Source organism: Ailuropoda melanoleuca, chromosome X (assembly GCF_002007445.2).
Source record: "Ailuropoda melanoleuca isolate Jingjing chromosome X, ASM200744v2, whole genome shotgun sequence".
Lineage (NCBI taxonomy): Eukaryota > Metazoa > Chordata > Mammalia > Carnivora > Ursidae > Ailuropoda > Ailuropoda melanoleuca.
Genome location: NC_048238.1, coordinates 49,644,028 through 49,669,113, shown reverse-complemented (window position 1 = coordinate 49,669,113; position 25,086 = coordinate 49,644,028). Strand labels below are relative to the sequence as shown.

The window sequence follows — 25,086 nt, the reverse complement described above, 5'->3', positions numbered from 1 at the left end:
TGTACAGTGGAGGAAACAACAAAACTAAAAGGCAACCTACAGAGTGGGAGAGGATATTTGCAAATGACATATCAGATAAAGGGTTAGTATCCAAATCTTTCTCTGACTGACTTATTTCACTTAGCATTATACTGTCTGGGTCCATCCATGTTGTTGCAAATGGAAAGATCTCATTATTTTCTTTTTTTTAAAAAGATCTCATTCTTGTTGATGGCGAGTAATATTCAAATATGTATACCATGGACGGATACCTGGATTGGTTCCGTATCTTGACTATTGTAAATAATGTTGCAATAAACATAAGGGCACAGATATCTTTTCCGATTGGTGTTTTCATTTTCATTGGGTAGATACCCAGTAGTAGAATTACTGGATCATATGATAATTCTATTTTTATTTTTTTAGGGAATCTCTATACAATTTCCATAGAGCCTGCACCAATTTACATTACCACTGATGAAATAAATTGAAGATGACACAAACAAATGGAAAAATATTCCACACTCATGGATTGAAAAAACAAATATTGTTAAAATATCCTTAATATCCAAAGCAGTACACACATTTAATGCAATCCCTATCAAAATACCAACAAGATTTTTCATAGACCTAGAAGAAATAATCCTAAAATTTGTATGGAGCCACGAAAGACCCCAAATAGCTAAAGCAAACTTGAGAAAGAAGGCAAGGCAGGACATATCAAAATCCCAAGTTTTAAGATATACAACAAAGGTGTAATAATCAAAACTGTATGGTACTGGCATAAAAATAGACACATAGGTCAACGAAACAGAATAGAGATCCCAGAAATAAACCCATGCTTATATGGCTAATTAATCTATGACAGAGGAGGCAAGAATATACAAGGAAAAGACAGTCTCTTTAACAAATGCTGTTCGGAAAACTGGGCAACTACATGCAAAAGAATGAAATTGGACCAATTTCTTACACCATACACAAAAATAAACTCGAAATTAAAGACCTAAATGTGAGATTTGAAACCATAAAATTCCTAGAGGAAAACAGAGACAGAAATTTTTTGACATTGCCTATAGATACATCTTCTTAGGCAAGAGAAACAAAGAAAACTAAACTTTTGGGACTACACTAAAACATAAAGCTTCTGCACAGTGAAGGATGCCATCAACAAAACAAAAAAGCAATCTACTGAAGGGGAGAAAATATTGTAAATTGTACATCTGATAAGGGGTTAATATAAAGAACTTACGTAAGTCAACACCAAAAAACCAAACAATCCAATTAAAAATATGCAAAGGAATCAATAGACATTTTTCTAAAGACATTTTTCTAAATTTGGCCAATGGACACATGAAAAGATGTTCAACATCACTAATCTATCAGGGACACAAATCAAAAGCACAATGAGAAATCACATTACACCGGTCAGAATGGCTAAATCCAACACTTATGACATATGAGCCTATTTTTTATTGTCTAGGTCTTGCTGATAGGATTGTAGTGACCAAAGTTCAATTTTTATGTGACTGAAGGTTGGGATTAATGATGTGAAAGAAACTTAAGCATCAGAGGTACTTGTTAAAGGGAAATTAACTTTTGAAAGATTTAAAGGAAAGACTATTAAATTTTCATCAGGCACATCAGGTGAGATGCAAAAGGGCCAGCAACCTGTTAGATTTAGAGCAGTAGTTATCAGCTGGAGAAAATGTGTAAGAGAGTTTTGCTCTCTCTTAAATAATAGGAAACCATAAAGGTCAGAAATAATAAGGTGAAGGTAAGAAAGATCATTTTAGTGTTTTAAACGTTATAAAAGTGGGATAATAGGACAAATTCATAACAAAGTAAAAGGACGGGAAAGAGTGTTGAAGAATCAAAACACTAACATGGATCCACTGGCTTGGATAGAAGGTGTCACTCTCTGAAGTCAATAGATTCTGGGGAATTACTGAGATTCCCTGTTTATGATTTCTAGATAGAATGTATGTTAAGTAGTCAGGAGGAAAGGTTGTAGCTATTTTGAGCTGGCAAACATGAATATAAGATTGTATATCTTAGATTTGTTGCTGTGTCAATTGTAAATAGCATCTGATAAGGTCCTTTTCATCAAGTCTCAAGGGCAATTTTTTCCTGGTGTCTTTTTCAAGATTAAATCTCAAGGTTGCAGATTATGTAGAGGCTACTTAGGTGTGTGTTTTGGAAATGGGCTCCATACTTGCTAATGATGAAGCTGGAGGTATCACACAAGTACCTTGAAGTAATTAATGATATCTGCTTGTAATATCAAATGCATGAGGTGGTCTATTATTATTTTATAAGGAGATCTTCTGTATATTATAGCTAGTGGTAATAATTTAAGAAACGAGAGTTCAAGGGTTTCTAAGAGTGTTTTTAATTTTAATTTTAAAATTCCATCCGTCCTCTCTCTCTTTTTTTTCCCTAAGGACTGTTGATGAAAAGGCTATTAACATGTCTGGGTAAAAGATAAGAATTTAGAGTTCCCTAATAGCATTACTAGCCACATGAATACCTCTGTTGTTAGAGAAATAAATGTGCATTCTTTAGGTTGGAAAAAAGAAAGCAGCTTTGTTGTGGGAGAATGGGAATTTATAGGGTCATAGCTCTCCAGTAAGGAAGAGCTTTAACTTCCTCTGAGAATAAACAAACAATAACCATAGCATATTCATAGCCTATTGCAGAAAACATTTGTATGAAGTCCATTTGGAAGTGTTTAAATGCCCCTTAAGGCTTTGGTTTTTATCCATGTCCCACCTTTGTAGTTTTACCAAGATTAAGTTGTTGGCATGTTTGGACATATTTCGGGTAACCCTTGGCAGTACCTCTAACATTGCCCCATCAAGGATTGTTTAATATTTTTTAATGTTTTTTTTTATTATATTATGTTAGTCACCATACAGTACATCCCCGGTTTCTGATGTAAAGTTCGATGATTCATTAGTTGCGTATAACACCCAGTGCACCATGCAATACTTGCCTTCCTCACCACCCATCACTGGTCTATCCCTTTCCCCCACCCCCGTCCCCACTGAGGCCCTCAGTCTGTTTCTCATAGTCCACAGTATCTCATGTTTCATTCCCCCTTCTGATTACCCCCCCTTTCTTTATCCCTTTCTTCCCCTACCGATCTTCCTAGTTCTTATGTTCCATAGATGAGAGAAATCACATGATAATTGTCTTTCTCTGCTTGACTTATTTCACTTAGCATTATCTCCTCCAGTGCCGTCCATGTTGCAGCAAATGTTGAGAAATCGTTCTTTCTGATAGCTCAGCAATATTCCATTGTATATATGGACCACACTTCTTAATCCAGTCATCTGTTGAAGGGCATCTCAGATCCTTCCATGATTTAGCTATTGTGGACAATGCTGCTATGAACATTGGGGTGCATATGGCCCTTCTCTTCACTATGTCTGTATCTTTGGGGTAAATACCCAGTAATGCAATGGCTGGGTCATAGGGTAGTTCAATTTTTAACTTTTTAAGGGACCTCCACACTGTTTTCCAGAGTGGCTGTACCAAATTGCATTCCCACCAACAATGTAGGAGGGATCCCCTTTCTCCACATCCTCTCCAACGTTTGTTGTTTCTTGCCTTGTCAATTTTTGCCATTCCTACTGGTGTAAGGTGGTATCTCAGTGTGGTTTTGATTTGAATTTCCCTGATGGCTAATGATTTTGAACATTTTTTCACATTGGGGTGCATATGGCCCTTCTCTTCACTATGTCTGTATCTTTGGGGTAAATACCCAGTAATGCAATGGCTGGGTCATAGGGTAGTTGTATTGAGTTTGAGAAATTCTTTGTAGATCTTGGATACTAGTCTTTTATCTGTAGTGTCATTTGCAAATATATTCTCCCATTCCGTGGGCTTTCCAAGTGCACATGTAACATTCTTCAGAATGGATCACATATTAGACCACAAAACAAGCCTCAACAAATTCAAGACGTTTGAAAGTATACCATGGATCTTTTCTGACAACAATGTTATGAAACTAAAAATCAAACGGGAAAAAAAAGGAAAGACCACAATGACGTGGTAGTTAAATAACATACTACTAAACGATGAATACCTCAATTGAGAAATGAAAGAAGAAATAAATAGTACATGGAAACAAATGAAAAATGAAAACACAATGGCCCAAACCTTTGGGATGCAGCAAAAGCTGTTATAAAAAGAAGTTTAGGGGCGCCTGGGTGGCACAGCGGTTAAGCGTCTGCCTTCGGCTCAGGGCGTGATTNTGGAAGGAGCCGAGATGCCCTTCAACAGATGACTGGATTAAGAAGCTGTGGTCCATATATACAATGGAATATTACTCAGCTATCAGAAAGAACGAATTCTCAACATTTGCTGCAACATGGACGGCACTGGAGGAGATAATGCTAAGTGAAATAAGTCAAGCAGAGAAAGACAATTATCATATGGTTTCTCTCATCTATGGAACATAAGAACTAGGATGATCAGTAGGGGAAGAAAGGGATAAAGAAAGGGGGGTAATCAGAAGGGGGAATGAAACATGAGAGACTATGGATTATGAGAAGCAAACTGAAGACTTCAGAGGGGAGGGTGGGGGAATGGGATAGACTGGTGATGGGTAGTAAGGAGGGCACGTATTGCATGGTGCAGTGGGTGTTATATGCAACTAATGAAGCATCGAATTTTGCATCGGAATCCGGGGATGTAATGTATGGTGACTAGCATAATATAATAATAAAATAAAATAAATTAACTGTATTAAAAATTCTTAAATCTGTATGATAGTATGAAGAGGCCCAAAGGGGACTGTCAGAAATAGAAAGGTCTCTAGATACTAGTTAATCTACCTCTTTGTGTTCTAATATGGAAACCAATGCCCAAAAAAGAAGACGCTTGGCTAAGATTAGAATTTTGATATCATGACTTCTAGTCCACTAATCTCTCTTGCTACCTCATTTATTTAAATATCTGAGTATAAACCTAGTCAGGAATAGACAGCAACCACCTGGAATGTCTATTTCTCACCAATCCCAAGAGGCAGGGAAAGATTTATGTTATATCACAAAATCAGATGTGAGCTAATCCTGATCCTTCATCACCCTGCACTGGAAGAATGGAGAGCATCTTCTCCACCCTGAGGTAATAAAGACTTCAATAACTACTCAAAATTCACAAAGCAAGTGGAAGGCCCATTCAGGGTCTGAACCCAGCTAGAACACCCTCTTCCAGACGTTTAGCTGCAAGTAGTCACATAGCTCTCTCAGGTAATAAACTTGCCAAGACTAGGTTATTCCTTATTTCACTTACAAAATGAAGTTATTGGAAAACTCTCCCTATTGCATCCCTCCCTCTGAGTCAGGCACATCATCAATAACTCTTAATGAATTATTAAATGCTTTAAAATTGATAAAAAGAAATAAGCCAGAGTGAAAGCAAGCAGAAACTGCATCGCTTTTGAGCATGCTAGAAATAGGAGCCCTCATCTTTTGTCATCATACATGCAGGATAAGCCAAAGTAATTTTACCACTGCTCCCTACTTCGTCCTCACCAAATTTCTCTTGTGGACTTGAAAGTTGAGCACCTTAAACCTTGACTCAAGGGGAGGAAGGAAGTGAACCAGAATAAGAAAATTTTCCTTGAGGGCACCTCACATGGTTGTGTGGTACAGTGGAGAGATTACCTGGTCTGAGAACTCACAAACTGAGTTAAAATCACACCACTGTCAAGTATTGATACTAGAACCTCTACTGGGCCCTTTCATCTTTCTGAGACTCAGTGTTCCCTCATCTGGAAAATGGTGTAAAATGGGTTTCAATGAAGCGCTTTCCCACTTGCTTCCATTTCTTTAGTTTTGGATTTAAATACATCTTCCTTGTCTTCTTCCAGGAATCTGGCACTGGAAATGTTGCCCTTTCTTAAAGTGTGGGCACACTCAAACATTTCCATGCTTTTGAGCCCCATGCCAATGTTCTGGGGTTTGCAGTCCGCAAATGCAAAGCAGATTTTGACTACACACTCACATACCACAAAGCATTTCTTGTCTCCAGCAGTTCAGAGAGAACATTCCCTAATGGAGTGGACTGGAGGGTGTGGCTTGTCACCAATCACTAAAAGCTTCATCCGCTGGAGACCAGATGGGCTTTAAGGATGCCAGCTCCTTGGCTGTGGTAAAAGGGGCTTGTTAAGAGAAGGCTGATCCCACTGTGGGTGTAAACTACCCTGATTCAGAGGCCCATAGTAGAGCAGAAAGAACATTAGAGGGGAAATTATGCAGTCATACGATGTGTCCTTGCACAAGTAAAAACCCCTCTTAGGAACACAGTTTTTTTTTTTCTTTTGGAGATAGGGATAATAACCCCTGATCTGCTTATTTCATAGGGAAGAATTAAAATAAATCATGGGCATGCAAGCTTTAAAAGCTTTACTGCTCTACCTACACATGTGTTATTATTATTTCATAAGGCTTAATCTGCGAATCCACCCTTGGAATTTTGAGCTAGTAGAGCCTAAGACAAGGAGAATTGGTTAAACTAGGCAGGGACCAAGCCCTCCTGATAAATACAGTGAGACAACTTTGCAACTGAATATAAACATTAGACTCTGGACAAAAAGTGAGCCAATTTACTTAAGAGAGCAGCCATTCCTCCAGGAGGGGTATAATGCTCACTCTGAGAAAATGGGAAAAAACAAACATGTACCCAAAGTTAGGACCATGAGTTATTTATTTTGAGATAGATGTTTGGGTCATAACAAAAAATGATGGCCCATCCCTAAGGAGTTTCTTCTTACAAGTTTCTGAAAAAATTTGATGCCTTTCGGGGGCCTCCAAATAACTGGTCTTATAAAGAGGGACTTTCCAAAAGCTAGCATTGAGAACTGAAGTCCCTTCAAGAAGGCAACCTTCTGAGGAACAGTAGAACAGATTCTGTTTTCCAGAATAAGCCTCAGAGGTCGAAAACAATGAGAAATCAACATCAGTAGACATCAGAGAAATTGAAAGAACCAAACATATAAAACAGCTGTTTAGCAAGGGCCAAATAGTGCAGCACCCAATTCAGGGATTTTGAGGAAAATTTTAAAATAGTAAATCACAGGTGATGGAAGGAAGGCTAAGAGGTAAGGATGGAATGTTTAAACTCCTATAAACTAGGACTAGACAAAACATATACTAGAAACCTATAGTCCTCTCCTCTTGCTTTCTTTCTTCTCTCCACAGCCCCAATACCACAGTTCTCTGATTTGACTTTCACCTCTGCCTGCATTCCCCAGAGGCCTGTGTCCACAATATTCCTGTGAGACAGCACTGTTGAGGTACTTCTACCTAGGTTGAGCTAGCAATCCTAGCAATTTTGTCCTTGACTCTGTCTCAGCCTTAGTTACCTTCCACAAAGCTTCTGTAACCACCCTCTCTGTATCAGTTGATTTCTGAAAGCCACAATTCTGCAATCCATTTTTCATCTTTTGCTTTTGTCTTGATCCCCATTTACCACATCACTGCCTTTACATCTACATTCTCTCTTTCTACCCAGTCCTAAAGTGAAACATAAATAACATTGCATGTACTAACTAATTAATTGTAACTATGTTGTGTACCATTTTGGAAAAGATTGTGTGGCTCTATCTGGGCTTGGTGGGAGAGAGTACCATGACTGTACACCAAGAGAGTGTGGGTTGATGAGAGATTGTGAGTGGCAGTGTGCAGTCTGTATATTTGTAGAAAGAGATGAGCCCCTTTGGATAAATGGTTTCAGAGTGTACTTGGCTTTAATTTTGGCTTATTTAAAATACCGACTTTTGGATCAAACTCAACCATCACCATCACTCTTACTTGTCCCACTCACTTTGGGACAGCCTGTGTTTTTGAGTACTGAATAATTTCTGAGGAATTCATGACCCAGTCAGTACTAGGACTTTGGGTTTCTGTCTAGGAGGCATATGTTGGGGGAATAGAGAGTAAGTTCAGGGTGCAGAGGATAGGAAGGCTGCAACCATTATGCATTTAATGGCATGTATGTGTCCAGTCCAGTGCCAGAACAGACCTGATAGGATAAAGGGAACACAAATTCACTGCTTTATGCAAATTTTGCTTCCATGCCCAGGCTCAAATACCTCTTGGGCCATTATCAGAACTCCTAATTCCAGCGATACCTCTTTCCTTGCTAGGCATTTTAGAGGGAAGTAAACTCCTAGGAAATAAATTATTTTAGTTTTTTCAGAACTAGGCCTGGAAACTCCTCCCTCTAATTTTCAAACAGGGATTTCACATTTTTCAGGAAAATCTATTTTTACCAAGTGCCCAAAAAAAGATATGGATTTCTTGCCCTGGCAGTGATGGTCCCCCACAAAGAGGTCTGTCCATAGTTTTATAAGTTAAGCATTGTCTTTACCTGTGAACAACAGAAAACTCCAAACAGTTGTTTTTATTAGGGATTTTATTTTTCTCACATGAGAATTCCAGAAGTAGGTGGCTTTATGATGCCCTGAGATATCTAAGACTTTTCCGGTCTTCAATTCAGTCTGGACTGCAACATGTGATTCTAACAATTTTTCCTGTCCAGTGGTGCCCAGTAAGGGGGTAAGTGAAAGATGAAATTGACCCTGTGTTTAGAGGTAACACCTTCTCTTTCTCATAACAAAGCTATATGTTTTAGCTATGGTTAACCATGTCTTCTCAAGACAAAAAGATAGCTCCTCTACTTCCTATATCACACACGTATATTATATAAGAAGAAAGGAAAGGGCAGAGAACAAAAGAAATACACAAGATGAGTCATCCTGACCTAAAGAGCTTTTCTAGAATTTCAGTCCGGAGATTTCTATTACATCTCAATGACTGAACTGTGTCACATGCCCACTCCTAATTACATAGAAGGCATAGAAGGCTGGGAAATGTGTATCTTCTTTTAAACTAAGAAAATTGTTACACACAAAAATCATAATTATCTTACTATGAAAGAAAAATTGACTAATGCATAGATAGAATATATTTTCCACAACAATTGTAAGACTCAATAATTCAAAAATATTTTGGGAGAGATACTACATGCCAGGTACTGTTCTAGACAATGTGGACACAACAGTGAATAGGACAGGCATGTTCTCTACACTAGGGCAACTCATCCAAACTCTATGGACCTAATTTTTCAAACCTAACAGTGATGATAATGCCTACCTTGCATGATTGTTGTAAAGTAAAACTAATTTTTACATATATATAGATAGATATAGATATATACAAATAATAATACAAATATAAATAAAGATAAATTGTATTAGTACCATTTGTCAGTAATCTATATTTTTCCTATTGATTTGAAAAGCTGCCTTAATTCTACACTGAATTATAAATAATCTTTTTCTCTTCTTTCCAGTTTTATTAAAATATAATTGACATATAACATCATGTAAGTTTAAGGTATACCTCATAATGATTTAATTTATGAATATATTGCAAAATGATTACCATGATAACTTTGGTTAATATCTATCACCTCACAGAGTTACATTTTTTTTTCTAGTGACAAAAACTTTTACGGCTACTCTCTCAGAAACTTTCAAATATACAATACCGTATTGCTGGCTATAGTCATCATGTTTGACAATACACCCTCATAACTTCTTATAACTGGATGTTTATACATTTTCACCATGTCCACCCATTTCTCTCCCCCCATCCATCCATGCTGGCAACTACCAATCTGTTCTCTGTTTCTATAAGTTCATTATTTCTGGTTCTGCTTATAAATGAGATCATGCAGAATTTGTCTTTCTCTAACATTTCACTTAGTATCACAACCTCAAGATTCATTCCTGTCATCACAAATGGCAGGTTCTTCTTTTTTGGCTGAATACACACACACACACACACACACACACACACACACACACACACATCTATATATACATATACCTGTTCTGATCATTACAGCTTTGTAATATAACTTGAAGTTAAGAATTGTGATGCCTCCTTCTGTTTTTCTTTTTCAAGGTTGCTTTGGCTATTTGGAGTCTTCTGGGTTTTCATACAAATTTCAGGATTGTCTGTTCTAGCTCTGTGAAAAATGCTGCTAGTATTTTGTTAGGGGTTGCATTAAATGTGTAGATTGCTTTGGGTGGAATAGACATTTTAAAAATATTTGTCTTTCTAATTCATGAGCATAAATGTGTTTACACTTCTTTGTGTCCTCTTCAATTTCTCTCTTCAGCATTTTATAGTTTTCAAAATACAAGTCTTTCACCTCTTTGGTTAGGTTTGTTCCTAGGTATGCTATTGTTTTTGGTGCAATTGTAAATGGGATTGATTCCTTAATTTCTCTTTCTGTTGCTTCATTACTAGTGTATAGAAATGCAACAGATTTCTTTTTTTTTTCTGCAACTTTATTGAATTCATATATCAGTTCTAGCAATTTTTTTGTGGAGTCTTTGGGTTTTCTATATAGAATATCATGTCAAAGTATTACTTCTTCTTTGCTGATTTGGATATCTTCTATTTCTTTTCATTGTCTGTTTTCTGAGTCCAGGACTTCCAGTACTGTTAAATAACAGTGGTGAGAGGGACATCCCTGTCTTGTTCATAACTAAAGAGGAAATGCTCTCAGTTTTTCCCCATTTAGGATGACGTTAGCTCTGTGTTTTTCATACATGGCCTTTATTATGTTGAGGTACATTCCCTGCAAACCTACTTTGTTGAGGGTTTTTTTTTAAATATTTTATTTATTTGACAGAGATAGAGACAGCCAGCGAGAGAGGGAACACAAGCAGGGGGAGTGGGAGAGGAAGAAGCAGGCTCATAGCAGAGGAGCCTGATGTGGGGCTCGATCCCGTAATGCTGGGATCACGCCCTGAGCCGAAGGCAGACGCTTAACCGCTGTGCCACCCAGGCGCCCCTGTTGAGGGTTTTTATTATGAATCGTTGTTGCACTTTGTCAAATGCTTTTTCTGCATCTACTGAAATCATCATATGGTACTTATCCTTTGTTTTATTAATCTGGTGTATCATGTTGATTGATTTGTGAGTATTGAACCACCCTTGCAACCCAGTAATAAATCCCACTTTGTTGTGGTGAATGATTTTTTAAATACATTTGGGATTCTGTTTGCTAGTATTTTATTGAGAAATTTTTGATTCATGCTCATCAAGGATATTGGCTTATAGTTCTCTTTTTTAGTGGAGTCCTTACATGGTTTTGGTATAGAATGAGTTTGGAAGTTTTCCTTTCTTTTCTTTTTTTTATAATAATATTTTTTATTATATTATGTTAAGTCACCATACAGTACATCCCTGGTTTTTGATGTAAAGCTCGATGATTCATTAGTTGCGTCTTTTCTATTTTTGGAATGATTTGAGAAGAATCAGTATTATCTCTTCTTTAAATATTATTTGGTAGAATTTGTTTGTGAAGCATTCTGGTCCTGGACATTTGTTTTTTATGTGTGTGAGTTTTTTGATTAATGATTCAATTTCTTTGCTCGATTATCAGTCTGTTCAAGTTTTCTATTTCTTCCTGTTTCAGTTTTGCTAGTTTTTTTTTTTTTTAAGATTTTGTTTATTTATTTGACAGAGATAGAGACAGCCAGCAACAGAGGGAACACAAGCAGAGGGAGTGGGAGAGGAAGAAGCAGGCTCATAGTGGAGGAGCCCGATGTGGGGCTCGATCCCATAACGCCGGGATCATGCCCTGAGCCGAAGGCAGACGCTTAACTGCTGTGCCACCCAGGCGCCCCTCAGTTTTGCTAGTTTATACATTTCTAGGAATTTATCCATTTTTTGCAGGTTTTCCTATTCATATAGTTTTTCATAATATTGTCTTATAATTCTTTGTATTTCTGTGGTTTTAGTTGTTATTTCTCCTTTCTCATTTGTGATTTGATTTATTTGGCTCCTTTCTCTTTTCTTTTGGATGAGCCTGGCAAAAGGTTTATCAATTTTCTTAAATTTTTTGAATTACGAGTTCCTGGTTTCATTGATCATTTCTCTTTCTTTTTTTTCTTTTTGGTTTCTTTTTTTTTTTTTTTTAAAGATTTAGTTATTTGAGAGAGAGTGTGTGTGTGCACTTGCACAGGGGGAGGGCAGAAGGAGAGGGAGAGAAAGAATCCTTAAGCAGACTCCCCACTGAGGATTGATCCCCTTGTGGGGCTCAATCCCAGGACCCTGAGGTCATGACCTGAGCTGAAATCAAGAGTCAAGACATTTAACCAATGGAGCCACCCATGCACCCCTATTATTTTTTAGTTTCTATATCATTTATTTCTGCTCTAATCTTTAATATTTACTTCCTTTCTGTTTTGGCTTCAGGTTTCATTTGTTTTTCTTTTTCTGGCTTCCTTAGGTGTAAGGTTAGGTTGTTCATTTGAGATTTTTTTTGCATGTTGATGTAGGCCATTATTGTTCTGTCCTTCCCTCCTAGAATGGCTGTTGCTGAATCCCAAAGGTTTTGGACAGTTTTGTTTTCATTTTTTCCATGTATTTTTTATCACATCTTTGAATTCCTGGTTGACCCATTCATTGTTTTTTAGCATTTTGTTTAACCTTCATGTATTTGTGGTCTTTCCAGATTTTTTTTTTTATGGTTGACTTCAAGTTTCATAGCATTGTTGTTAGAAAAGATGCATGGTGTGATTTCAATCTTTTTGTATTTGTTGAGACCTGATTTGCAATCTAGTTTGTCATCTATTCTGGAGAACATCCCATGTGCCCTTGAAAAGAATGTGTATTTTGCTACTTTAGGGTGAAATGCTCTGAATATATCTGTTAAGTCCATCTAATCTGAGGTATCATTTAAAGGCATTGTTTCCTTGTTTTTTTTTCTCCTTAGATGATCTGTCCATTGATGTAAGTGGGGTGTTCAGGTCCCCTATTATTGTATTATTATCAGTGAGTTCCTTTTTTATTTGTTATTAATTATTTTACATATTTGGGTGCTCCTGTGTTGGGGGCATAAATATTTCCATTTGCTAGATATTCTCATTGGATTGTCTCCTTTATTCTGATACAGTGCCCTTGTCTCTTGTTACAATCTTTGTTTTAAAGTCTAGTTTGTCTGATATAAATCGTATTGCTACTTTCTTTTGATATCCTTTTGCATGATAAATATTTCTCCATATTCTCATTTTCACTCTGCCATGTCTTTAGGTCTAAAGTGACTCTCTTTTAGGCATCATATAGATGGTTTTTTTTATCCATTCAGACAACCTATGTCTTTTGATTTGAGCATTTAATCCATTTGTAATCAGAGTAATTATAGTCAGATGTATTTAGTGCCATTTTATTACTTGTTTTGTTGTTGTTTCTGGAGATTTTCTCTGATCTTTTCTTGTCTTTGTCACTTTTGGTCTTTCCTTTGATCAGAGTCCCATTTAATATTTCTTGCAGGGTGGTCAAGAACACCTTTAGTTTTTGTTTGTTTGAGAAACTCTTTATCTCTCTTTCTATTCTGAACAGTAGCCTTGCTGGATAGACTATTCTAGGCTGTATATTTTTCGTAGTCAGCACTTTGAATATATCATGTCACTCTCTTCTGGCTTGCAAAGTTTCTGTTGAGAAATCTGCAGCTAACCTTATGAGTCTTCCTTGTAAGTGAATGACTTTGTCTTACTGCTTTTAAGATTTTTTTTCTTTATCAGTATATTTTGCAAATTTAATTACAATATGTCTTGGTGTTGGCCTGCTTTTGTTGATTTTGATGGGCGTTCTCTGTGGCTCTTGGATCTGGATGTCTGTTTCCTTTCTCAGATTAGGGAAGATTTAAGCTATCATTTCCTCAAATAAATTTTCTGTCCCCTTTTCTCTCTCTTCTTCTTCTGGGACTCCTATAAATATAATTGTTACTATGTTTGATGGAGTCACTGAGTTCCCTAGGTCTATTCTCATGTTCCATAATTCTTCTCTCTTTTGTTCAGCTTCATTATTTTCCACTATTTTGTCTTCTATATCACTAATTCATTCCTCTGCTTCTTCCAGCCTGTTGTTCTTTGCATCAAACTTTTTTACAATGTCATTTGTTGCTTTCTTTATTTCTGATTGATTATTTTTCACTCTTTTATCTCTGTGGTAAGAATCTTTCTGATATCTTCTATTCTTTTTCCAAGCCCAGTGAATATCCTTACGATTGTTCCTTTAAATTCTCTATCGGGTGTGTTACTTATATCTGTTTCACTTAGATCTCTGGCCATAGCCTTAACTTGTTGTTTCATTTGGGATAAATTCCTTTCCCCAGCATTTCGTCTAAGTGTCTGCCTTATTTTTCCATGTTTTAGAAAAGCCAGTTATGCTTCCTGCTCCTGAAGGTAATGGCTTTATGAAGAGGCCATGTAGTGTCCAGGACAGGGTGCTTCAGAGTCTCTGGTGTGTGCTGCATGTGCTCTCCTGTTGTGTTTTGGCTGCTGTATCCTTCAGACCATTCATCTGCAGAGGCTGTCCTTGCCTGCTGCAGGCAGTGTTTGTTCCCTGGTCAGAATGTGGCAAGTTTTAACTAGGTGTACTCTGGTTTGCTTGTGAAATGAGATCTGATACTAGTTCCACTAGCACTGAGGCATTGCAGATCTCTGGTTAGAAGATGTGGTGTGGGTTGGATTTTGTGCTGGTTCTGGGGGAGCGGCCTGCCATGCTGGGACTAAAGCAAGCTTGACTGAGAAGGGCCACTCCACCAGAGAGCAGGGTGTGTGGCTTGGTGTAAGCAAATTAGGCAGCCAATGTGAGTTCTGTGCTGCTACCAGCAAGTGGCTCTCTGTGTATGCTGAAGGGTGGGGGAGGGGGGATGGCACTGACCAGGTCCTTTCTCCCTGGAGAGGCCTGTCCTTAAAGGCTGCCACTCAGGGAAGCACTCCCAGAGGAGCAAATAACCCCCCATGCCCCCCACCCCCCACCCCCATGAACTCCAGGCATTATTCAGATTGCTGTTTCTATGCTGTTTGCCTCCAGGTTTTTGCCTGCCTTCTCTCCAGGAGCAGCCCAGTGCCTTCCTGGTTTTATCCCAGCCAAACCTGCTGACCTTTAAAACTCCAGGGTTTAGGGAAGTGGTTTGTGCAGGGGCCTGCATTGGTCTTCTGGAGGAGTGGCCTACAGCACTGGAACTGAGGTGAGCTTGAAAGAGAAGGATGGTCACGCCAGAGTACATGGGTGTAGGACTTGATGTAACCAAGTTAGGCAGCCTGTGTCAGCCCAAGCTGCTTCCCACAGGTGGCTCAGTGTTTATGCTGAAGGGTGGTGGAGGGAAATTGTGCCAGCCAACTCCTTTGTTCCTGTAGAGGAGTCTCCCCAAATGTGAAGCACTCTGAGAAGAGTGAATAATCTCCTCCCAGTGTGCCCCAGGCATTCTTTAGATCACTGTTTCCACTCTGTCTGCCCCCAAGTTGTTTGCCTGCCTTCTCCCCAGGAGCAGCACAGTGCCCTCCAGGCTCATACCAGCCAAACCCACTGTCCTTTAAAACTCTAGGTTTTAAGCCCTGCCAGTTGTAAGGACTCACAGAATTCAGCTCCTTTCACTTTCCAAGCCAATTGCTTTGGGAAAACGTTCTTGTGCTTTTCTGTATTCTCCTCTCTCTCTTGCCCTTCTCCCCCACTGCTCCCTCCCATCTGCATTACCTGCAGTCCCTGTATGTCCTACCTTCTTTCATGTGGCCTCTTCTCTCCCTTAAGTTGTGGAATTTGTTGTCAGTGTTCAGATTGGTTTTTTGGAGTATTTAAGATGGGGTTATAGTTATTTAGTTGAGTTCATGGAAGAGGTGGGCCTAGGGTCCTCCTACTTCACTGCCATCTTCCTGAATCTGATTATTTTCTTTCATTATCTAAAAAAACTTTCTCATTTTGACATTGTCCTGTTGGGCTGGCCGAGAAAAAGGGGCCAAGACACCCAAGATGGCCAACTCTACCGCCAAAATAACCGACTCTCCCACCAAGATTTAAACCGACACCCAAGATGGCTGACTCTCCTGTCAAGATAACCGACTCTTCCGCCAAGATTTAAACCAAAACCTAGGCAGGAAACCATAACCCGTCCTACCGACTTTCCTCACCCCCCAGCAGTACCCAATAAAACCCTGCCACGACTCTCCAAGACAGACTTTCCCCACCCCCAGAAGTACCCAATAAAAACCCTTGCTGCCTTGCCCTGGGCGCAACTTCCCCGACTCCCCCCTCCGGAGTCTCAGAACCTCGCCCGAGAGTGCACACACTAACGTCCCTCCTGAGGGACACCCTCACTGCCCTGCCCTGGGCGCGACTTCCCCGACTCATCGCTCTTTCCGGAGTTGTGGAACCTCGCCCGAGGGCGCTTGCAATAAAGCTCATCCTCTGGACCACGGTTGCCTTTGCTGTCCCCATTTTATTCACAAGAGAAACCTAACATTTGGTGCTGAAACCCCGGGAGGAGATCAAGCCCCTGCTCTGGCACGGAGGCTCTCTCCTCCTCTCAAGTAGACTGGGATGTCTCTCTCTCTCTCTCTCTCCAGACATCTCTCGAGGCCCGCTGTGGTGAGTGTTCCCTGGTTCCCGATCCTTCTCCGGGACGCCCTGTCCTAATTGTGGCCTCGTCAGGGAAACCCCCCTCCAGCCACCTGGTGGCCCCCATAGTTCCGAGGAATCAGGAGACGTCCCCATTCCACAGCAACTACCTTCCCTTCTGAACTGCAACCCAGCACATGGACGAGGGGACTCCTTTCTCTGTGCCCTGAGTTGATAGGTGAAGGGGCCATGGGAACCTCCCAGTCCAAATTCGACCCTAAAACGCCACTGGGCTGCCTTCTGGCCAACCTTCGAACCCTGAAGTTGCACCAGGACCTACGAAGGTGGTGCCTTATACATTACTGTACTGTCGCCTAGCCCCAATATCAATTGGAGAACCAATCACAATGGCCCCCCAAAGGCACCTTCGATTATCAGGTGCTCATGGATCTTGACAACCTCTGTAGATGCCAGGGCAAGTGGTCCGAGGTCCCCTATGTCCAGGCCTTCTGGACCTTACGCTCTCAACCTTCACTGTGCTCCCACTGCTCGACCTCTCAGGTCCTCCTCGCTTGCTCCCCCCCCCAACCCTTCCACCTACCGCTCCCAAGGATCCTGATCCCCCCTCCCTCTCTCCCCTCTCCGAACCTCCTGAAAACCTCTCAGGGCCCCCTGTAAGGGCCCCCCTCTTACCTCCACCTTCCCCCTACCATCCTGTTCCTCAGCCCCCTGTACTCCCCAACCCCCCACAGACTCCGACGGCTCTCGAAGACCCACCGCCCAAGACCACCACCGAGCCACCCTCACCCTCAGACTCTCTCTCTTCCCCTCCTATTTCCGCTCGTACTCGGTCCCAGAATCCTTCCCCCGACCTGGTTTGTCCCCTGAGGGAGGTCGCCGGGGCTGAAGAGGTCATCCGAGTCCATGCGCCCTTCTCCCTGCAGGACCTCTCCCAAATCGAAAAGCGCCTCTCCCAAATCGAAAAGCGCCTGGGCTCTTTCTCGGCCAACCCAGATAATTTCATTAAGGAATTCCAGTATTTTGGCCCAGGCCTATGACCTTACCTGGCACGACTTACATGTTGTCCAGACCACCACCCTCACCACTGAGGAGAGGGGAATGTATCCAGGCTTCCGCCCGAGAGCATGCTGATCAGGTCCATCTTACTGATGACACCATGCCGGTTGGTGCTCAGGCAGTCCCAGCAGTGGAACCTGGCTGGGACTACCAGAACGGCCAAGATGGCTGCCAGCACCGCGACTGCATTATCCAATGTCTTATCGCTAGAATGAGGGCGGCCTCCAATAAGGCTGTTAACTGATAAGATCAGGGAGATTATTCAGACCCCTGATGAAAACCCTGCCGTATTCCTTAACCGACTGACCGAGGCTTTGACTCAGTTCACCCGCTTAGATCCAGCCTCTCTGGCGGGGGCCACGGTCCTGGCCACTCATTTCACCTCCCAATCAGCGCCGGACTTTCGGAAAAAGTTAAAAAAGGCCGAGGAGGGCCCCCAGACCCCCATCTCTGACCTGGTGAAAATGGCATTTAAAGTCTTTAACTCCCGAGAGGAGGCAGCCAAACTTAAAGAGCAGGCCAGACTCCAGCAGAAGGTTCAGCTACAGACCTAGGCCTTGGTAGCAGCCCTGCAGCCAGCCGGCTTCGGGAGCCAACAGAGGGGGGCAGCCAACCGTACCCCACCGGGGGCATGCTTCAAATGTGGAGCTGAGGGACACTGGGCTCATCAATGTCCCAACCCAAAGGCGCCAGCTTGACCGTGTCCTCAGTGCCACATGATGGGGCATTGGAAATCAGACTGTCCTAACCACAGGGAATCCTCAGCGCCTCTACGCGGGGGCAACCCCGAGACGGTAAGTCCAGCCTTCCAGCTACTCGGGTTGGAGGACGACTGACAGAGCCCAGACTTGGACACCCCTCTCACCCAGGCCAAGCCCAGGGTCACGCTCCAGGTAGCGGGTAAGTCCATCTCCTTTCTGCTGGACATGGGGGCTACCTACTCAGTTCTGCCATCCTACTCAGGACCTGCACGAACCTCACCGGTCACTGTTGTGGGGATCGACGGGACCTCCTCCTCTCCTAGGGTGACCCTTCCCCTTACTTGCTGCCTGGATGGTTTCCCTTTCTCCCACTCATTCCTCGTAATTCCCTCTTGTCCGGTCCCCCTACTGGGAAGAGACATACTCCAGAAACTGCAAGCTACTATTCTCCTCTCTCCTTCCCCCTCGACTTCAGAGTGTCTCATCTTACCCCTCCTTCCTGCCCCTCCGACCCCCACCCCAGGTAGTCTACCCGCAGTGGACCCCCTATTATGGGACACCTCTAAACCCATCATTGCATCCCACCATACCCCTGTTAAAATACCCCTCTAAACCCTTCCATCCTTTCACCCATGAGTGCTCCAGCTCAGCCACTGGCCTCCTAGCCCAACCAGTGGGGCCCACACACAGGGCCGTAGCCTACCTATCTAAACAGTTAGACACCACCACCCGAGGATGGCAGCCCTGCCTCAGGGTACTGGTGGCCGCTGCCTCCCTAACCAAGGAGGCCCTCAAACTTACTTTGGGACAGCCCCTCATAGTTTACTGTCCCCACTGATTCATGGACCTCCTCAGCCACTGATCTCTGGCCCAATTAACCCCCTCCCACCTCCAGCTGTACCACCTGCTGTTCGTCGAAAACCCGCAGATCTCTTTCTCCGCCTCCCCTCGCCTAAACCCTGCCACTTTGCTGCCTGCACACTCGTCTACCCCCGAACCTACTCACTCTTGCCCACAACTCCTGGAGGACCTCACCCCCTCTCACCCAGGGCTTTCAGACCAGCCACTGCCTAACCCTGACCGTGTGCTCTTCATAGACGGCAGCTCCCTCTTGGCCTCGGATGGCCGGAGACACGCCGCCTATGCTGTAGTCACCTCAGAGACAGTGGTGCAGACAGCTCCCCTTCCCATTGGGACCACTTCCCAAAAGGCTGAACTTATAGCTCTCACCAGGGCACTCCACCTATCCAAGGGACAGCGAGTCACTATATACATGGACTCCAAGTACGCCTATCTCATAACCCACACCCACTCCGTCCTCTGGCAGGAGCGGGGATTCCTGACCACCAAAGGCACTCCTATAGTTAACGGGCCCCTCATTGCCAAACTACTCGAGGCCCTCAACTTGCCCACCGAGGTCGTGGTAGTCCACTGCTGCAGGCACCAGACCCCCAAGGACCCAGTCTCCCAAGGTAACAACAAGGCAGACTCAGTGGCCAGACAAACGGCTCTGAAAACCTCCTTGGCCCCGATCCTCTTCCTCAAAACCCCACACCGCCCTTCTTACTCCAAAACGGAGGTGCAGAACCTCCAGGGCCTAGGGGGGAAGCCCAGGGACAAGGGATGGATTTACATCCAGAACAAAATTGCCCTGCCGGAGAACCTGGCCCACACCCTGATCACAGACATTCATCAGTCTCTTCACATCGGCCCAAAGGCCCTACATCAGTTCCTACAACCCCTTTTTCACCACCCTTCTCTATCTAGAGTAATTGAGACAGTCCACAGAGCCTGTAAAACCTGCTCGGCCATAAATGCACAAGGTGGAATCCGCAGACCAGGACCCAACCATCAACTCCATGGCCACCAGCCCAGGGAAGACTGGCAGCTGGACTTCACTCATATGCCCCGCCACAAAACCTTCCGATACCTATTAACCATGGTTGATACATTCAAAGGCTGGATTGAGGCATACCCCACAGCCTGGGAAATGGCAGATATGGGAAACGGCAGATATCAGAGCCACAACTCTCGTTGAACACGTCATCCCTAGGTTTGGACTACCCCGAACTCTCCAGTCGGACAATGGACCCGCTTTCATCTCTAGTGTGACTCAGCAGGTAGCCAAAAGCCTCAACATCACCTGGAAACTCCACATTCCATACCACCCTCAGTCATCGGGTAAGGTGGAAAAGGCCAACGGGTTGCTTAAGGCTCAGCTCACTAAACTGACCTTGGAGACCCGTCTCTCATGGCCCACACTTTTGCCCCTGGCCCTCACCAGGCTTAGGGCAACCCTCCGCGGACCTTCAGGGTTGAGCCCATTTGTGCTGCTGTACAGCCGACCCTTCCTCATAAACCACAACCTCCCAGCCTCTCCCCCACCTCTTCTTTCCTACCTGCCTTACCTCACCCTCCTGCAGGCCCTCCTGAGAGCTCGTGCTGATGCTGTCATCCCTGCCCTGGACGGCCACAACCATGACCAGAAAGAAGCCCCCCTTCAAGGGTTACTTCCAGGAGACCAGGTTCTTCTCAGGAACCTGCACCTGGGTTCCTTGCAGACATGGTGGTCGGGGCCTCACACTGTCATCCTTACCACCCCAACCGCAGCAAAGTTGTTGGGACACCAGGCGTGGGTACACATCAACAACCTCAAATGCGCGCCCAAAAGTAATGGCTGGGCCTCCCAAGCGGTGGGCCCTACAAGCTACCTCCAAGATCCAGGAACTCAAGGACCGGATCCAAGCGAGGCTCCAAGACACCTCCATATGGGACCTGGAGTCCCATACTTGGGTAACGTGGCTTCTCCCCTTGGCGGGACCTCTGTGATTAATCCTCCTGCTAATCTCGGTTGCTCCCTGCCTTATTTGGTACATACAGGAATGCCTGCAGGAAGTGACCCGGGTGTCAGTCAACCAGCTCCTCCTACAGCCCTATTCTCCAGTGCCCACTTCCGACTACCCCTATGACGACTCCCAGCCATTAGCAGGAAGTAGCCAAAATGGAGTCAACGCCCCTGATACCATTATATAAAGCAAAAGGTCGGAATGTTGGGCTGGCCAAGAGAAAGGGGCCAAGACACCCAAGATAACCGAGTCTCCTGCCAAGATTTAAACCAAAACCTAGGCAGGAAACTGAAACCCGTCCTACCGACTTTCCTCACCCCCAGCAGTACCCAATAAAACCCTGCCATGACTCTCCAAGACAGACTTTCCCCACCCCCAGCAGTACCCAATAAAAACCCTTGCTGCCTTGCCCTGGGCGCGACTTCCCCAACTCATCGCTCTTTCCGGAGTTGTGGAACCTCGCCCGAGGGCGCTTGCAATAAAGCTCATTCTCTGGACCACGGTTGCCTTTGCGGTCTCCATTTTATTCGCGACAAGAGAAACCTAACAAGTCCCACTTAGTTATTTGTGCTTTTATTGCTTGTCCTTTAGGTGTCATATCCAAAAATAATTTCCAAGACTAATGTCAAGGATGTGTTCTATGCTTTTTTTTTTTTTTTAGAAATTTTATGGTTTCAGGTCATGCATATAGTCCTTACTATATTTCAAGTTATTTTTTGTGAATGCTATAAATGGTGGTCAAGTTTCATTCTTTTGCGTGTAAACATCCAATTTTCTCAGTACCATTTATTGAAGAAATGATCTTTTCTTGAATCCCTTGTCAAATATTATACAGATATGCATGGGTTTATTTGTGGGCTCTTGATTCTCTTTCATATATCTATTTTTATGCAAAGAGTATACTATTTTGATTACTATAGATTTATAATATAGTTTAAAATCAGGAAGCATAATGCCTCCTGCTTTGCTCTTTCTCAATCTTTTGTTCACAATCTTCTGTTGTTTCATATAAATTTTAGGATTTTATTTCTATTTTTATAATAATTCCACTTGAATCTTACAAGGATTACATTCAATGTACAGATGACTTTGGGTAGTAGGGATGTTTTAACAATATTAATTCTATAAGCCATGAACATGATATATCCTTTATTTATGTCTTATTCAATTTCTTTCACCAATGTCACAGCTTTCAGTGTAGAGATCTTTCACCTCCTTGGTTAAATTTATTCCTAAAGTATTTTCTTTTTGAAGCTATTGTAAATGGGATTGTTCCCTTTATTTCTTGTTAAGATATTTTGTTGTTAGTGTATGGAAACATTATTGATTTTTTAATGTTGATTTTATATCCTGCAACTTTATGACATTTATTGATTAGATCTATAAGTTTTTTGGTGGAATCTTTAGGATTTTCAATATATAAATCATGTCATCTGCAAACAAAGATAATTTTACTTCTTTCTTTGTGAGTTAGATGCTTTTTATTTCTTGTTTTTATCTATTCTCTCTGGCTAGGACATCCAGTACTATGATAATTAAGAGTGGTGCAAGTGGCCACTCATATCTTGTTCCTGATCTCTTAAGCGGAAAATTTTCAACTTTTCACCATTAAGTATTATGTTAGCTGTGGGTTTGTCATATTTAGCTTTCATCGTGTTAAGGTACATTCCTTCTATACTCAATTTATTGAGAGTTTTATTAGGAAATACGTTGAATTTTGTCAAATGCTCTTTCTTCAACTATATAGGTGATAATTTGATTTTTTTAACCCTGACTTGAAGGTCCTTTTAAAATTGAAGTATAATTGACATATAGCATTATTATTAGTTTCAGGTATACAACATAATGATTCAATATCTGCCTACACTGTTAAATGATCACCACAGTAAGCCTAGTTATCATTTTTTGCCGTACAAAGTTATATTTTTTTGTGATGAGAACTTTTAGGATTTACTCTCTTGGCAACTTTCAAATATGCATTACAATGTTACTGGCTACAGTCACCGTGCTGTACATTACATCTCCATAACATGTATCTTATATTTGAAAGTTTTTACTTCTTGACCCCCTTAAGCCATTTCACCCAACCCAAAGCCCCCTCCCCTCTAACACCTACAGTTCTGTTCAATGAGTTTTGTTTCGATTTTAGATTCCACATGTAAGTGAAATATGGTATTTGTTTTTCTCTGTTTGACTTATTTCACTTACCATAATTCCCTCAAGGTCCATCAGCATTGTCACAAATGGCAAGATTTCATTCTTTTTTAATGCCTGAGTAGTAGTACATTGCATTTATATACCACATCTTTGTTATCCATTCATCCATTGATAGACACTTGGGTTATTTCCATATCTTGGATTTTGTAAATAATACTGTAATGAACATAAGGGTGGATATATCTTTTAGAAGTAGTGTTTTCATTTTATTTTTTCAGATAAAAACATAGTAGTGGAATTGTTGGATAAGATGGGGGTTCCATTTTTCATTTTGGGGAGAAACTCCATGTTGTTTTAAATAGTGGCTGCACCCATTTAAATTCCCAACTGTTTGAGAGTCCCCTTTTCTCCACATTTTAGGCAACAGTCATTATTTCTGATCTTTTTGATACTAGCCATTCTAACAGATGTGAGGGGGTATCTTGTGGTGAATTTTATTTGCATTTCTCTGGTAATTAGAGATGTCAAGTATCTTTTCATGGGCCTGTTGGCCATCTGTATGTCTTATTTGCAAAAAAGAAGTCTATTCAGGTCCTCTGACAATTTTTCAATCAGATTTTTTTTTTTGCTATTGAGGTCTATGAGTTCTTTATCTATTATGGATATTAATCCTTTACCAGATATGACTTGCAAATATTTTATGTCATTCAGTAGGTTTCTTTTTTTAAGATTTATAATGTATTTGAGAGAGAAGAGTGAGAAAGCACAAGCAGGAGGAGTGGACAGAGGGAGAAGAAGGCTCCCTGCTGAGCAGGGAACCCCATGTGGGGCTCGATGTGGGGCTAGATATGAGCTGGATCCTAGGAACCTGGGATCATGACCCAAACTGGAGGCAGACACTTAGCCAACTGAGCCACCCAGGAATCCCATCATTCTGTAGGTTTCTTTATCATTTTCTTTTTTCTTTTTTCTTTTTTTTAACAGACAACACCAATCAAGTGTATTCTTAAAATAACTGACCAAAGTCAGACCTCAAGCATTCTAGTTATGCTGGGATATCTTTTCTTTTCTTTTTTTTCTTTTCTTAATTTTAATGTTTTTTTTTTTTTATTATGTTAGTCACCATACAGTACATCCCTGGTTTCTGATGCAAAGTTTGATGATTCATTAGTTGCGTATAACACCCAGTGCACCATGCAATACGTGCCCTCCTTATTACTCAGCACCAGTCAATCCCATTCCCCCACTCCCTCCCCTCTGAAGCCCTCAGTTTGTTTCTCATAGTCATTAGTCTCTCATGCTTCACTCCCCCTTCTGATTACCCCCCTTTCTTTATCCCTTTCTTCTCCTATTGATCTTCCTAATTCTTATGTTCCATAGATGAGAGAAATCATATGATAATTGTCTTTCTCTGCTTGACTTATTTCACTTAGCATTATCTCCTCTAGTGCAGTCATGTTGCAGCAAATGTTGGGAACTCGTTCTTTCTGATAGCTGAGTAATATTCCATTGTATATATGGACCACAGCTTCTTAATCCAGTCATCTGTTGAAGGGCATCTCGGTTCCTTCCAAGATTTAGCTATTGTGGACAATGCTGCTATGAACATTGGGGTGCATATGGCCCTTCTCTTCACTACGTCTGTATCTTTGGGGTAAACACCCAGTAGTGCAATGGCTGGGTCATAGGGTAGTTCAATTTTTAACTTTTNTTTTTAACTTTTGAAGGGACCTCCACACTGTTTTCCAGAGTGGCTGTACCAACTTGCATTCCCACCAGCAATGTAGGAGGGATCCCCTTTTTCCACATCGTCTCCAGCAAATGTTGTTTCTTGCCTTGTCTATTTTTGCCATTCTAACTGGCATAAGGTGGTATCTCAGTGTGGTTTTGACT

At 41.9% G+C, this 25,086-nt stretch overlaps 1 protein-coding gene across 6 annotated transcripts in view; it reads left to right on the top strand.

The window, feature by feature from the left end:
• Positions 1-18,364, top strand: part of OPHN1 (oligophrenin 1) — a 569,682-nt gene extending 551,318 nt beyond the window's left edge. For 2 of the 6 annotated variants that reach the window (XM_034650020.1, XM_034650019.1), the window contains exon 24: positions 14,892-15,583. In XM_034650020.1, the coding sequence (XP_034505911.1) occupies positions 14,892-14,967 (76 nt within the window). In that variant the 3' untranslated portion in view covers positions 14,968-15,583. Of the gene's footprint in view, positions 1-14,891; positions 15,585-15,810; positions 16,349-18,243 lie in introns of those variants that run through there. The other 4 variants (XR_004622535.1, XR_004622536.1, XM_034650021.1 and 1 more) reach the window with 4 other exon arrangements.
• Positions 18,365-25,086: the final 6,722 nt, after the last annotated feature.